Source organism: Stereum hirsutum (genome assembly GCF_000264905.1).
Source record: "Stereum hirsutum FP-91666 SS1 unplaced genomic scaffold STEHIscaffold_19, whole genome shotgun sequence".
NCBI classification, from domain to species: domain Eukaryota; kingdom Fungi; phylum Basidiomycota; class Agaricomycetes; order Russulales; family Stereaceae; genus Stereum; species Stereum hirsutum.
In genome coordinates, this window is record NW_006763149.1 from 976,560 (window position 1) to 990,631 (window position 14,072).

At 52.3% G+C, this 14,072-nt stretch overlaps 3 protein-coding genes across 3 annotated transcripts; 2 read left to right on the forward strand and 1 right to left on the reverse strand.

Moving 5' to 3' along the window:
- Nucleotides 1-975: 975 nt before the first annotated feature.
- STEHIDRAFT_142706 (uncharacterized protein) lies at nt 976-5,286 on the forward strand. The gene is made up of 9 exons (XM_007310234.1): nt 976-1,179; nt 1,282-1,471; nt 1,576-1,633; nt 1,975-2,111; nt 2,166-2,204; nt 2,338-2,691; nt 2,748-2,768; nt 2,829-3,608; nt 3,672-5,286. Exons 1-9 carry the CDS (start codon nt 1,000-1,002, stop codon nt 4,898-4,900), a joined length of 2,988 nt encoding a protein of 995 aa, XP_007310296.1. The 5' UTR covers nt 976-999; the 3' UTR covers nt 4,901-5,286.
- Nucleotides 5,287-5,550: 264 nt separating this feature from the next.
- Nucleotides 5,551-10,066, reverse strand: STEHIDRAFT_105251 (uncharacterized protein). The gene is made up of 5 exons (XM_007310235.1): nt 9,836-10,066; nt 9,702-9,776; nt 8,544-9,063; nt 6,237-8,487; nt 5,551-6,161 (listed from the first exon to the last, which is right to left on the reverse strand). The coding sequence occupies exons 1-5, from the start codon at nt 10,030-10,032 to the stop codon at nt 5,983-5,985; spliced, it is 3,222 nt and encodes a 1,073-aa protein (XP_007310297.1). The 5' UTR covers nt 10,033-10,066; the 3' UTR covers nt 5,551-5,982.
- Nucleotides 10,067-10,818: 752 nt separating this feature from the next.
- Nucleotides 10,819-13,936, forward strand: STEHIDRAFT_105252 (uncharacterized protein; the record flags this gene model as incomplete). Its single annotated transcript, XM_007310236.1, has 19 exons — nt 10,819-11,024; nt 11,081-11,139; nt 11,202-11,256; nt 11,306-11,354; nt 11,411-11,510; nt 11,564-11,599; nt 11,661-11,764; nt 11,822-11,849; nt 11,917-12,016; nt 12,087-12,133; nt 12,190-12,215; nt 12,277-12,363; nt 12,427-12,483; nt 12,544-12,552; nt 12,615-12,697; nt 12,768-12,904; nt 12,969-13,017; nt 13,120-13,599; nt 13,667-13,936. The coding sequence occupies exons 1-19, from the start codon at nt 10,851-10,853 to the stop codon at nt 13,931-13,933; spliced, it is 1,947 nt and encodes a 648-aa protein (XP_007310298.1). The 5' UTR covers nt 10,819-10,850.
- Between the last annotated feature and the right edge of the window lie 136 nt (nt 13,937-14,072).

Below are 14,072 nucleotides of genomic sequence, written 5' to 3' on the forward strand. Positions count from 1 at the left end.
TTCTTGTCAATCTCGTCTTCGCTCGTGTTCTTGAACGAGTCTGTGATAAACATCAGTCTGGCTTTTTGTCTCTGAGCTTTGGTTGTATAAAACAAGTCAGAAGATCAATACTGCGTTTGTTCAAGACTTGCGACGTCCTTTGTCTGAGGGCCCTTCATCGCTCATTTCCGGACCGATTTACTTATCTGTGGAACAATCGCCGCTTCCATTTATAGCTTACAACCAGTGAATGCTACAAAGGATAAAGCTGGTGAGGCCTCCCTCTGGCCATTATCCCCTAGAAACAGCTCTGGAGAATAGCGCAAATATTTTCGTATAGTTTTCTTCTATTATGGGGTTTTCTCTGTCTACTTTCACAGACTCGAATGTTAACTGTCCTCATGAACAGGCCCATTTTCTCACCAAATTCTCTCTGCGAACCCTCTCAGCTCGATAATATTGACTATAATATCAACAATAAGGATATTGTGCATTACCTTTCCGGTACTCTCAAGACACGCGAGCAGTCCCAACTCTCCGAATCGTCGTCGCCTTTTTTGCGGAGGGACATAGAAGCTGGGAGACTTTCAGTATTGAATTCCATTAGCAGCACTTCTGTCCGAATTCATGATGCGTATGTACTAGCATAGAAATGTGGCGAATCGCGATGATGAAGTAAATATGAATTGTGCTGTCTCACATACGTACTGTATACTTCTTGGAGAACTTTAGCTACTATTCGTGGTAAGTGGCGGGGAACATTAGAAGGGGACCTAACTTGCAGTTATGCCCAAGGGTAAATATTTCAAACTGTCTTTCTTTTGTTCACGGCGCACGCCACAACTTTACGATCGTCACACCCACACGTGGGGTGACCTGGCGCGTTATAAATGAGTGCCGCGTCGGATTCTCGCGAACTTCGCCCGCCTAGCCTTCCTTCCTCTATACGTCCACCATCCCCTTAGCGTCTTGCTCAATTACTCCCCTTGATCTTTCCTTGAACTCTCCAAGGCTGTAACAATGCCTAAGCCCAAGCCGGTACCCCCTCCACCGGATGATGAGCGGTATTTTGCGGTCTGGAATCCTTTCCCTCGCCTTGCGAACATGGAATTGCCTGGAGATCACCAGTCTTTCGCTCGCTGGTTCGCCTGTGTTCTAGGGACTCCAGAACCATTTCATGCAATATTCCATAAACCCACCGTACGTATTTTTTTTGTTTTTGCCCGCTCGTTTATGATAGAAATCTCACGCTCGCCACTATATCTTCAATATTTACCATGGCCGTATGTTTGCGTTATACAGAGCCCTGGTATCGTGATTGTGGAAGTCGACAAGAAGTTTGAGAATGCGTACGGAGGGACCGGATGGAAAAGGATTCTCGGAGAGCACAAGTGGGCCAAGGTCTTGAGGAAACCCGACGCGGAGGAGAAAGATCTCGTCACTCGGATTTTCTTTTCGCATTACAGCAATGCTCACGAAGTCGAAAAGATCGGTGAGTGTCTTTGTCTATTCCTACGCCATTGTTGCTTTCATTGCATAATCTAATCGTCCCGTACATATCCGTGCACTCGATAAATGAATCTCACGATGATCTAGGATGGAAACGAATCTTTGTCCAAGACGCCTGGTTCGAGGGCTGGCATCCCAACAATGAGTGAGTTCAACTCTATTCCCACTGTCTTTCTGTCTCCCATGCATGCCATGTTTGTCTTCCCTCGAAACGCACCTGCGATGATTTGCTTCCGGACGGTAGCGTCATCGAGAGGTTGATGTGGCGTTAAACGATAGAGATGATTCACCTTGATGGGTTTTACCTAATCCACTCAGTGATGTTCTATCTTTACGTTGCGTATCGTTGTGCAGATGCATGACCTGAGCAGTTCGCACGATAAATTGTATGGCGTCGATGAGACTAAACCTATCTCTGGACCTTTCGTGCTCACTCTTCTCTAGTATTAGTCAAACAACGCTAACTTCTCTAACACCTGCCCACAGATACATCACTTTCCCATACCCCGAGACGAGCTATTGCGATACGCCCTCTCAGCATGAAGATCCCACGAACTATAAGCTATGCCGCCCCCTGCCTGTCATGATACACCGTCCCCCCGTAAAGGCTGCGCCTCCTCCAGGTCAGAATGCCGTTCCCTGATTTTTTGATTCATGCATGTTCTTCTGCCTGTCAGAAAGAAGTGTTACATATGGGTTGGCGGCGTGTAACAGACGTGTGTTCGAGACCATATGACCCTGCACTTTTGGTGTCGTATTTCTCGTCATTTTCTCGCATGCTGACTCGTATTCGAATTTCGCTGGACCGTGTGCTGAAATATTTTATATTATGTTTTTGTCACCTTGCAGTCGGCTCTCCGGCCTATTACGAACTCAAAGCGAAGGGGAAACGGCCAACTGGTCCGCCTGTCATTGACGCTCGGAGCGTTACACACGCTAGTCACCCCAACACTAAAATCGGTAAGGGGAAAAATAAGTCAACGGTCAATGGCGCTGCCTCCAACGCGAACAAGACGCCCGCCTCATCAGTTTGGGGAATCGACTTGGGCGAGAGCGTAAAGAACGGCGGCGACAGTGGCAGCAGCGATCCTTGGGCCACAATGACGAAGGCGAATGGCAAAGCTTCCGCGGCTCCCACTTATTCTAGCAAGGGATGGGGTAATATGCAGGCCAATGGATCTGGTAAAGCTCCAGCTCCAAAGAGTAAGTTCATCCCATTCTCATCACTCGCCACATCAGTTGATAGGTTCATGTTACAGCGAACGCCACACCATCATCCTGTATGTCCCTCACAAGCGTTCTTCTCACAGTTATAACCACCGTACTCATAATTTTCCCAGGGACGAGCGGCCCTCCAGGTCTCTCGAAGCCTACATCCCACCCATTGACTCCACCTGGCCTCCCGCCCAAACCTCAGAACAAATCCCAATCCTTCTTATCTTCGTCTCCAGCCGCGTCATCTAATAACACACGATCCACTTCGCCCCTCAACCTCGTCGCACCTACCCCCAACTGGGCCGACGAGGTGGAACTCGAGAGTATGATGAACGGAGGCGGAGGTAATTCTGACGGAAGCCGTTCCCAATCCAGGTCTGCATCCGTCACCGGAAGCATTTATACGGGCAGCCGACCTCACTCGGTGTGGAATCCGTATGAGGGTGACGAGGACGACGATGTCGAAGGTCCGAGTGCGAATGCGGTGTTTACCGCTCCGTCGATTCATCCACAATCTTCGGTGACCCCATTCAGCGATCACGATCTTCCGTCGCAGGGCGGCATTTCTGTCCTAGGTGGCCCTCGCGATGAGCAGGATTGGGAAGACAGCGCCAGTGTTGTGGGGCAGAATGACGGGAAGAAGGATGAATGGGTATGCAGCATCCATGGGCCCATACTCTGTACAAAGGGGATATGTCAGGAATATACGAAGGAGAAGAGGAGGAAAGAGAGGGAACAGAAGGATAAAGAGAGGGCGGCATCCATGGCTTCCAACACCGGTAAAAGGGGGAGGAATAGAAAGAAGGGTGGTGCCACAGGTGCATCGACCTCGGGAGGTGAATTGGGAAGGAATGGTGGGAGTAACGTTGCGAGTGATGATAACTTGCAGAGGGCTGGCAGTCGAAGTAAGTGCTGTTCGGATCCTGACGTCTTTGTGCGTTCTGACGGGTTGTTTGTCCACGCTGCAGCCGGGAGCGTTAACTCTCGCACTACAACCAATGGACCCACCGCTTCATCTACTGCTAGAACTCCTTCTCCTGATGAGGAACTCCAATCCAACATTTCATCTCTTTCGAAGAACCCACCTGCACCTCGATCATCCGCCTCCTCCCAATCTCCCTCCCAATCCGACGGCGGTGGCTCCGACGCTTCTACCCCGGTCACCTCGACCCAAGGACAAGACGACAACAAGGACGACGGCGACTCTTGGTCCCGCTTCGGTATCGACGAAGAGGACGAGGAAGAAGATGAGGCCGAGTTCGGTGTGCCTACTGCAACTAACGTCGTCGTCATGCGCGCTGTGGTGGACGAGGGCGCTACGCCAATGATGAACAATGGCTGGGAAGATATGCAATCCGCTGATGAATCGCCCGCGGCTCCATCGAACACGGCCAAGCAGGATGATCCGTGGGGAGATACCCCGACGAAGACCGTGAAGGGGACGACCACTGCTACGACCACCATTCCGGCTATCTGGCCTTCGCGTGATCGAACAACGATTCTGAACCCCGGAGCACCGACATACAAGCCTTGGACTGCCCCTTACGCTTCTTCATCTCCCAAGGACTCTCCCCCTCTACCTTCTTCAATCTATAACGGGCCGACCCCTACAAAAAACTCTTGGAACACCCAAAAGAAAGTAGGGCCGGTGAAACAGGAGGGTGCGGATTGGAAGAGTGGACCGAGGAAGGTTTGGGATACCGGGTCTGCGGTGGGTAGAAGTCTCGTTAACGGGAACGCGAACAGCAATGGGGATGAGAACGATGGCTGGGGTCATGTTTCGAAAGGACCTTGGGACGACCCGGATCCAGTTCCATCCGGTGGCCAGGGTCGCTCGAAGGGTGTGGGTGGCTGGAACGCTCCCGTTGCCAGTGGTGGCTCGAAGCAGAGAGTAGACGATGGACGGGGTGCGGGTAGTTCTAGTAGCGGAGGGAGTGGTGGAGGTGGTTGGAAGACTCAGGCCAGAGTTGGAGGTGGGAATGGCGGGAGCAACGGTGGCGGTGGCAAGGGGAAGAAGTCGAAAGAAAAAGGACAGGGTGGCAATGGAGGTGGTGGCGGTGGCGGTAGTAGCGGAAACGCTCCTGGCGGCGGGCGAAACGTACCCGGGTCCTCGGGCTGGTCGAACCCCAACAATAACTCTAACAACGCTCCTAAGCCCAAGGGCTGGCAGGACAACGTCAGCGTCGGACCTTGGTAATTCTCAGTTCAGGCTATGATCGTCGTTTCATCTTCGTCCCTTGTACTCTATATGAACTCCTCGCTTTCTTCACTCAACATGCTGTCTCCTCTGGTATAGCTCCATCTATGCTTCCTCGTTCATGAAAACAAACTCGTATTCATATTTCTTGTCCATCCATAACCCGTAAATACTTCACATTCAGTTGTCACATTGCTTTCTACAAACGCTCATCGCCTCTCGCTATGTTTGTTTTGTCCTCGCTATCGTGTCTCTTGCTATGCTTCCCATCATACTTGTGCTTTTGTGTACGATATCGTTCTATGTGTGCATCTCGTAAACACCCGTGTATCTCCATCACCATACTCGAATGAACAATTGGCGTCCCGGGTTCTGATGCGTTGAACTGACAGTAAAGGGGCGATGATTGTGAGCCCGTCATACCGCAATCTTCGCGAACAAATGGACACAAAGATAGAAAAAGAATGTCATATATGTACGCAGCACGAACACAGAACACAACACATGCGACCACGTCTCGAAGTACTCCACTTAAGATAGACACCCAACCGACAAGACAAAGACGAGGTCCATGGAGATACAAACCTACACTACAAAGAAAGTCGAACCATCGCACGAGCGCACAAGCAGAAAAAGAAACACGAGCAGGGGGAGAAATGAGAGACAGGCTGATGGAGACAAAAACAGGCAATCACAGTCGGAGCGAGTAAAGATAGGAAGGCTCCATCATTAGATATATAGGTCCTTCCGGAGAGGATAGGAGAAGGGAGACTGAGGGAATGAGAGAGGGCATAGACCGTTGACATCGAGAGCTAGAGACGAGTCTGTTCAAATTCGGCAAGCCAACAACAAGATTTGAAACAGACATGGGAGGGAAAACAATCAGTATGGTGAATTGATAAATAAGTATGAAAAGAGGAAGCACGGGAGGAAACAAACGGACATACGAGCCGCAGGAACATGAACAAAAACAAACAGACTCAGATCAAAATGAGATAGCGAGAACGTGGCCAAGGCGAGAACAAAGACAGGACGGGAGGACAGACGAGCGTGAGTGTGCAAAGAGCTAGGCGGCTACATACTCAGAACAACTTGACAAAGTTGCTCGGGAAGATGTGTTTCCCAGGCACCCTTCTTGCCTCATCCATCAACTCGCCACTCCACCACCCATCCTCTGGCGTAGACGTAACCGCGATGACATCTCCAGCCTGGAACGAGAACTCCTCCGGAATCGTCGCTGTGTAGTCGTACAAAGCCTGGACTGCACAAAACGCGAAATATGAGCAACGACGATCGTCGACAACAAAGAGAAAGTATATCGGAAATAAGGACACACCATAGAACAACACGCCCCTCCCATCCTCCGTATACTGCCTCGTCGGAGGCGGCATCACACTCTTCTGCTGATGCTCCGGCTGCCTCAACGCAATAGGCTGCGGCTGCGGCGACGGACTCCTCTGCATATGATGCAGCCCCTGCCCTTGCATCTGCATTGGCCCCGGACTGATCGCCCTCCCACCACCATACCCACCGCCCGGAGGACCACCGTACCCCGACTGTGACGACCCATAGCTGTGGTGCGCCGGTCGCTGCTGTTGCTGCTGAGCGCTCGAATAATAATCGCTTCCAGGACCAGGCGAAACGGACATCGACTGTCCTCTCTGCAGTCCCAGGCCGTTCGAGTACGGCTGCTGTGCCTGTGGTTGTGGTTGTTGCTGTTGTGGCGGAGGATGGAATACAGGTTGACCGACGGGCGAAGTAGCGGTTGCGTATGGGTGACTTGGCGGGGGAGCGTATACCGGCGACTGTGCGGGCGGAGGTTGCATATACGAAGGCTGCTGTCCCCCTTGCGAGCCGAACCCATGACTCTGCCTCTGCTGAACGACGGCGCTCCCGTATCCGCCAGCCGACTGAGAAGGCGGTGGCTGTTGCTGTTGTCCGTAATTGACCGAAGTCTGCCTCTGCATGCTTTGTCTCCTCTGGACTGCATTCGCGCTCTGAACGGGACCGGGGAGAGCGAGCTGTTGCTGTGGTTGCGGAAGTTGTTGTTGCTGCTGCTGTTGGTACGAATGTGACGGTGGAAGCTGTTGCTGTGACTGGAACGGAGGCGAAACCCTCTGTTGCTGCAGATGCTGCTGTTCGCGCTGTTGACGCTGTTGTGCCATATACTGATCGGCCATCGAGTCCATCGCGACCTTGCCCGTTGGGTCCAATGCGATCCCGACGCTGTTCGGACTAACAGCCCTCTGGAACCCACTCTGCTGCTGTCCCTGTGAAATGCCCAATCCCTGACCTCCGCCACCACCGTACCCAAAGTCGCCACTCGGAGACGGACTGACGCTCCTGGTCGAAGACGCACGCTGCCCAGGCATCGGTCCGATTGAAGGACTCCTGCTCCTCCCGTTCGCTCCGATACCTGCATGACCCTCCCTACTGACCGGTCTGTCCAGATTCTGGCTAATCGGCCTCTGAACAAGATCCTGACTGTGTCGCGACAGAGGCTGCATAGGCTGCTGTTGCTGTTGCTGCTGCTGTTGTTGTTGCTGGGGCGCTCCGTTCCACGAAGGCGGCCTACTATTTGAAACGCTCCGTCGTCTCATATCCCTCTCCTCCGGCAAACTCTGCTCATACGTCTGTAACACAGCAGGACGAGAGACAGGCGAAGGAGGTTTCATGAACGATGCGGTTGGAGGGTTATTGTTATTCCCAGGAGAGACCGGTCTGCTCGAGCCGCCAGTCGAACCACCGGGATAAGCACCAACGACGAGGTCCGCAGATTTACGATAGTCCGATTGACGATGGTGGTGGTTGGGCGAAGGAGCCGACTGTGGTGCGATTCCGAGGCCTTTGGAGGGTGAGACGGCACCGGAGGACGAAGCCATACTGTCCATCGTGCCCTTTCGCGTTCCAGCCCGACCGACCGAAGCACCACCAGCGCTATTCCTCAGGTTCGCCATCTGCTGATAGAACGGGTCAGATTCGTCGCCCACGCCCGCCGAAGCCCCCGGAGGCGGCCTGTTCTGATTCCGCCCGCCGCTCTGCGGGTCCTTCGAGAGGTCGACTTCGTATGCGTTATCGCCGACTTTGAGCATCGTCTTGTGCGTGGTGGGATTGACCATGTTCGGAGCCTCGTTCGCACCGTGACCGGTGCCAGGTCTCGAGGACGACTGTCCGTTCGTCATCGCTCCATTCGTTTGTGACTGCGAATACGTCGACTGATGGCCCCTCGTGCTCCCTCTGCTCTGCGTTTGCGAACGATTCAAGCCGGGATCGGGAACCGAGTTACGACCAAGGGCACCGATTCCGGCCGTATTCACCAGCGGTTCGGATATCTCTTCTTGCGAGGGCGAAGGAGCGTTCGGTGGCGCCGCAGATCGAGGGGGACGCTGTGTGGAACGAGCGAACATCGCGGGTCGGGTGGTGATCTTGTTGTTGGATCCGGGGAGAGGAGCGCCGTCGGCTTGGGAGTAGTTGACAAATTGAGGAGGTTCGGGGATCGAGTTTCCGGTACCGTAGTCGCGGACGAAGTTCTCCTGGTCTTTCTCGGGCTCGAACTGCTCCAGTGAGAGCCGGAGACGTTCGCATGACTATCAATGTATTTCAGCAAAGTCGGTTCGATTTCGACGAGAAGCATGAAACGCACCTCATCATCCGAGACGCACACGATCGAGATGGCGTTGGCGTAAGCCCATACGTTATCCTTCATGAACTCCATCCTCTCCTCCTCCAGATCTTGACAACTATCACAAAACATCTTCCAGTCCTGCTCCCATTTCCCCACCGTGTCCGCCAGCGCCCTACTGAAATTCGCAAAATCTCTCTCGTTCGCCTGCACCGTCTGCTGCGTGCGGTCCAATCTCATCTGCAGCTTCTCGAGGTCCTTGCCCTGCACGAGCGTGCTCTGCGCCGTGTACGAGTTGATCCGCAGACAGTCCTGCTCGTACTTCTCCCGAGCCTTAGCGACGTGCGCTTCCTGCGCCTGCTTCACCTTGAACTGCTTCTCGATCTGCGCCTGGAATTGTTTGCGGTGTTGAGTCTGTCGCGCGACGAAGGCGGTGGCGGGGGCTTCGAGCTCGTTTTTGATCTGTTGGGCGAGTTGGAGGTGGAAGCTTGACTGTTTCTCTGTCTCTGCGCGCAGTGTTTCGAGCGAATTTCGGAGTTCACTATATACGAAAACATGCGTGATCAGTGGCGTGACTCTATATGACCGTCACTCTAAGCTGGATAGGCGCTTCTGACATCAGTGGCAAGTTGATCTCCACTGGTTGTGAACACGATGTGATGAATAAGGCACAGACAAGCCTCTGAAAGTGCGCTCATCGTAATGATGCAGATGTGGATATCTACACACCGAGTGCCTCAGCGGAAGTAGACGACTTCGATGGTGAGCTCGTTAGTTCATGGTAAGACCTCACGGCCCGACAAATTTCTGACCATCAACTTCAGAGGGGACAGAAGAAAGATATGAGATATCAACAGTGTATCGCTTAGGTTTCCCTGCTTGATGTGATAGGAGGCACAGCCCGCCATAATTGCGCCCCGAGCCCATGGGTTAGGCGGCAGTGTCGAGAGCTGGGAGTCGTGGGTTGTATCGACGAAATTCTACGCCTACTCCGGGTGGCAAATAGTGCAAGCGCAATGCCTACTCCCATTCCATTCGGCATAGTTGACCACCACGCACGGAATGCTAACAATTCCGTTCCCCGAGCAACAATAACGGTGCAGATACGCACGGATCGTATAGCCGAGCGCAAAGGCGGTCCTAGGGGCACGTTCAAAGCGAAGGATGGCGATAACTCACCCAATCTCGTCCCTGCCGACGACTTGCTTCGAGAGCTTTGCAAGACGCTTTGCATAGTCCTCCTCGATAAGTGCTCTGTTACAGACATAGCTTTGAGCAAATTATCGCATGAATTAGAGTGAGTACCAGCGCACCTTTCCTTCCAAAAGCCTCTGATTTCCTCCGTCGTCCTCCCTCCGCCCCTCATGCGTGCAAAGAGTACGTCAACACCGCCGTCAGCGATTCCCCAGAACGAGTTACAGAAGTCCAGTGAACGCGCATTGGGGTCTGGAGAAGAAGCCCTAGCATATTTGGAGAGAGACGTCGTCGATGGCTGCCGTCGAGCAGACATATTGTCGTCAAAGTCGTGAAGGACGTGAGCGTCGCAGTCAAAGCCTGGTTGCGAGTACGAAGCGCCCGCGGCAGTGTTCGATATTCCGCCGTGGCACCGCTTCGGGAACCGCCGTCGCCCCTTGTTCTTGACCGCAACTGTGGCGTCTTTCCCCCATGGTTTCGCCTTCTCAGCATCGTAGAACGTCGGCACTGTCTACGCCAACAGCGGTGATTAGTCGAGATGGCGTACGATTAACACGCATCAAATCAGTTATCTAGCAATTGCTCTCTGTGCGCGACGTGGCCTGCATGCCGGTCAAGTACTGGATGCCTTTGCTTTGATTGAATTATTCGTTCGTCTTTAGACTCAACACAGTTGATGAAAATCGTACACCGATAATTGACGCACCCTACGATATATAATGTATGATGCGGACTACAATATTCGCTACCCGGGGTCTGTCATTCGGCCTATGTAACGTTTTGAAATGGCCGAAGCTTCTTCGCCTGCGGCTTTCTTCCAATCACTGCTGTATTCTTGGATCCATACATGGTTCCTCACAGTCCCTTACCGCATGCTTAGCCTCTAAAAACACTGCGCGGCACTGTCAATTGTAGACGCATGGCCAAGACCGTAGGAAGCCTATATCTTATTCGAGCGATGCTGGTTCTCCCTATCACGTTCGTCCTCATGGACTTATCTCCTCCGAGAAGCCAGAGAACGTGCTATCGGGAGCTGAGACGCGTCGTATATAAAGCCATCATCGTCGACGCGCCAACGCGTCCTCCTTACGTCCTTCCTCTCATCTACGTGATCCGTGCTACGCGTAGACAGTGATGAAGTTCGGTCTTGCGTTCGCGGCGGTTCTGAGTGCTGTCACTCGGGTTAGCGCTTGCGAGGATGATCATGCCCACACTCACGTTCATAGCAAAAGGGCATTTCCTCAAACGATTCTACCTCCCCCTACGAGGCCTCTGCAATGGGGAGACGTGAACATCATTCACACGACCGTGAGTTTATGCATCGACTCCCTCACTATCAACTTCTGACGCGTGTATGTACGTAGGACAGTCATGGCTGGCTTTTGGGACATCAGAAATCGTCCTTCCCGGAACCGAATTATAGGTTCGTTTTGTTGTTATTTTATATCGCTGACTCCTGAAGCTTGAAGCTTATGACCATGTCAGCGGTGACTTCGGCGATTTCGCTTCATTCGTCAAGCACATGAAGGAGGTCGCTGAGGTTAGTGCTTGCGTATCAATTTTGAATATAAGATGTTGAGTAAGTACAGGAACGCGACGTCGACCTCTTACTTGTCGATTCGGGAGATTTGCACGACGGTATGCAAACTGCTCCAGCACAACACTCTGGATTGATGTCTGATGTGCATTGTTAGGTACTGGGCTGTCGGACGGATTCCCCACCGGTGGAGTTGATGCGCACGAGTCGAACAAATTCTTCGCCCAGCTTCCTTACGACGTTCTCGCCATCGGAAAGTCCGTACCAGTACATTCGTATTCGCTGAAACATGCTGATAATAAGCTTACAGTCATGAACTGTACATCTACAACAACACCCTTGACATGTGCGTGTTCAAGACAGTACGGCGGTCAGTAGCCTTCATTGATCGAAGGATTGTCGAACAGGTACAAGAACTTCGCTCCACAATTCCCTGGTCGCTATCTCTCCTCCAACGTCAACATCACCGTCAACGACACGAGCGGAAACCCCGTTAGCGTCCCTGTCGGCAGTTCGTATTCTGTCTTCGTTTCCTCTGGCCCATTCATGCTAACCCGCAGTATCACAGGTCGTTTTGCGAAGTTCAACACCACAAAGTAAGCGCCTCGATACTTCCGTCATGATATCTCGATCAGAAACTGATACGGTGTTGCAACCATGTAGAGGCCGGAGTGTGACCGCACTCGGCGTGCTCTTTGATTTTACCGGAAACGACGAGAATACGACGGTCCAGAAGGTTGCAGATATGGTGAAGGAATCCTGGGTGCGTATGCTCCCCCATGAGCCACTTATTGAATAATTGACCTCTGACGCATTGATGCACCGGCTTCCAGTTCGCAGATGCTATCGCTGAAGAGCCTGACTTTTTCTTGCTCGTAGGGTGAGTTCGTCTCGTTCGCGGCAATAACGATGTGTAGCTCATAAATCGTTCCACAGACATATGCCCGTTTCGAACGATAGTTGTAAGCTTCTCAAAGCATTTGTGCGACGTAATAGCTCTTCACTAACCGTTTTTGATCCTAGGGCCCGATGTTTTCAATGCTATCCGTGCCGTCCATCCTGACACACCTATGATCGTTCTCGGCGGCCACTCGCACATCCGCGACTGTCGTACGTTCTTCATTCATACCTTACCCTATCTTCCGAACCTCATGCCCCGCCACTCCGATGTAGAAATGTACGACGGTCGTGCTATGGCTCTCGAGAGCGGAAGATACATGGAGACAGTCGGTCAGTATTCTCCCTCAATTCGACCCTTGAGCGGTTGACACTCAAGTGCTCGGTCCACAGGCTGGTTGAGTAAGTCCTAAAACGAACTGCGTTGTTTTCCGAACTCATGCGAGGGTATTATGACTACTAAGGCGTAGACCTCGACGAGGCAAACGACAAGCAAAACCTCACCTTCAGCCGTCGTTATCTCGATCCTAACCGTGTCACTTACGAAGTCGGTCTATTTCATCCTCGGCCAACGCAACCCATAATTTCTGAGACTACCTTCTTTTGTCACGATACAGTTCCACGCAAATCGGAGTAACACCACCTTCGACACAACCGCAGGCGAGAATATCACTACTGGTCTGAACCAGCTGGCTGAGGCCTTTGATCTGCCGTTCTTCTTCGGAACGTCTCCTAGGGATTTCACGCTTACTAGGTTAGTTCTCTAATCTTAAATGAAAATTAAGTGAGCGCCACTCACATGGCTTTGCGCGTCACAGGGATGCATACCCCTCGAACGGCTCCCTCCTATCGCTCTACATCGACGAGGTAAGTTCGCCCAATCCATCCCTCTGCTCTCTCCGCACATACCGAAAGAAATAAAGGAAAATATTAAACGTGATTCTGACCCTGGGACTGAATATCAAATAGGCAACACCTACCGCGCTTTCCGTTAACAACACCCGCGCAGACGTCCCTCGCATCGTCATCGCCAACTCCGGCGGCCTCCGCTTCGACATCTTCTCTGGCACATTCACGAAGAACGACCAGCTCACAGCATCGCCCTTCACGGATGGCTTCCTCTTCATCCCCAACGTCACGCTCGGTGTCGCATCGCAGGTATTACCCGTCCTGAACGGCGATTCATCCTTCGCGGATACTAAACGCAGGAGTGTCGCTGAGAATGAGAAAAGGGAGAGGGAAAAGGAAAGTGAGATGAAATGGAGGAGCGTGCATGAGGTTTCTGTGAGAGAGAGGATGGAGCGGAAGATTAGGACGAGGGAGGAGGAGCTCTGGGCTAGGGGGGATGTTGCGGCAAGGTATAATCGCTGGTTGAAGGAAATGGATAGGAGGGACGGAGTGCAGAGGAGGGATGCGGGGAATTTGACGTTGGGATATGTTACGACTGATGTAAGTCTTTCCCTGTATCCCTTATGTTATCCATACCATACTAACAGCCTACTTACTTTGCATATAGAACTGCCCCGGCGTAGGTGACGACATTTTACACTCCCCCCTCCCCTTCTTCGACACCCCGGACTACATCCAATCCACCGCGCCCTCCAACATAACAGACTCGGACCCCATCGATCTCGTGTTCATCGATTTTATCGAGAGCGATGTGCTCGACGTGTTGAATCTAGCGCAGAGCGAGGTGGAGTATACGAGTGCGGACGTGCAGACTTATAGTCCGTTGGTGACGAATGAGGTGCTGGGGATATTTGCTCAGATTTCGTGGAATTGAGGATGGGGTGGTGTTGTAATTGCTGTAGGAGCGTGCTTTATTTCTCAAAAATTGGATCATTGTGGCGCGAGCATGTGATTCTGACCCGTGTGTGAGCTACTGAGAATCTTGAAGCCAAGGCGTTTCGCATGTTATATCG

Excerpts from the sequence above, each read along its gene's own strand:
- STEHIDRAFT_142706 (XM_007310234.1), top strand. The coding sequence starts at position 1,000 with ATGCCTAAGCCCAAGCCGGTACCCCCTCCACCGGATGATGAGCGGTAT. Across the intron at positions 1,180-1,281 it reads CAATATTCCATAAACCCACC|AGCCCTGGTATCGTGATTGT; the intron begins GTACGTATTTTT and ends TGCGTTATACAG. Across the intron at positions 1,472-1,575 it reads TCACGAAGTCGAAAAGATCG|GATGGAAACGAATCTTTGTC; the intron begins GTGAGTGTCTTT and ends ACGATGATCTAG.
- STEHIDRAFT_105251 (XM_007310235.1), bottom strand. The coding sequence starts at position 10,032 with ATGTCTGCTCGACGGCAGCCATCGACGACGTCTCTCTCCAAATATGCT. Across the intron at positions 9,064-9,701 it reads GTCGGCAGGGACGAGATTGG|TGAACTCCGAAATTCGCTCG; the intron begins GTGAGTTATCGC and ends TTTCGTATATAG. Across the intron at positions 6,162-6,236 it reads GAGGGGCGTGTTGTTCTATG|TCCAGGCTTTGTACGACTAC; the intron begins GTGTGTCCTTAT and ends CGTTTTGTGCAG.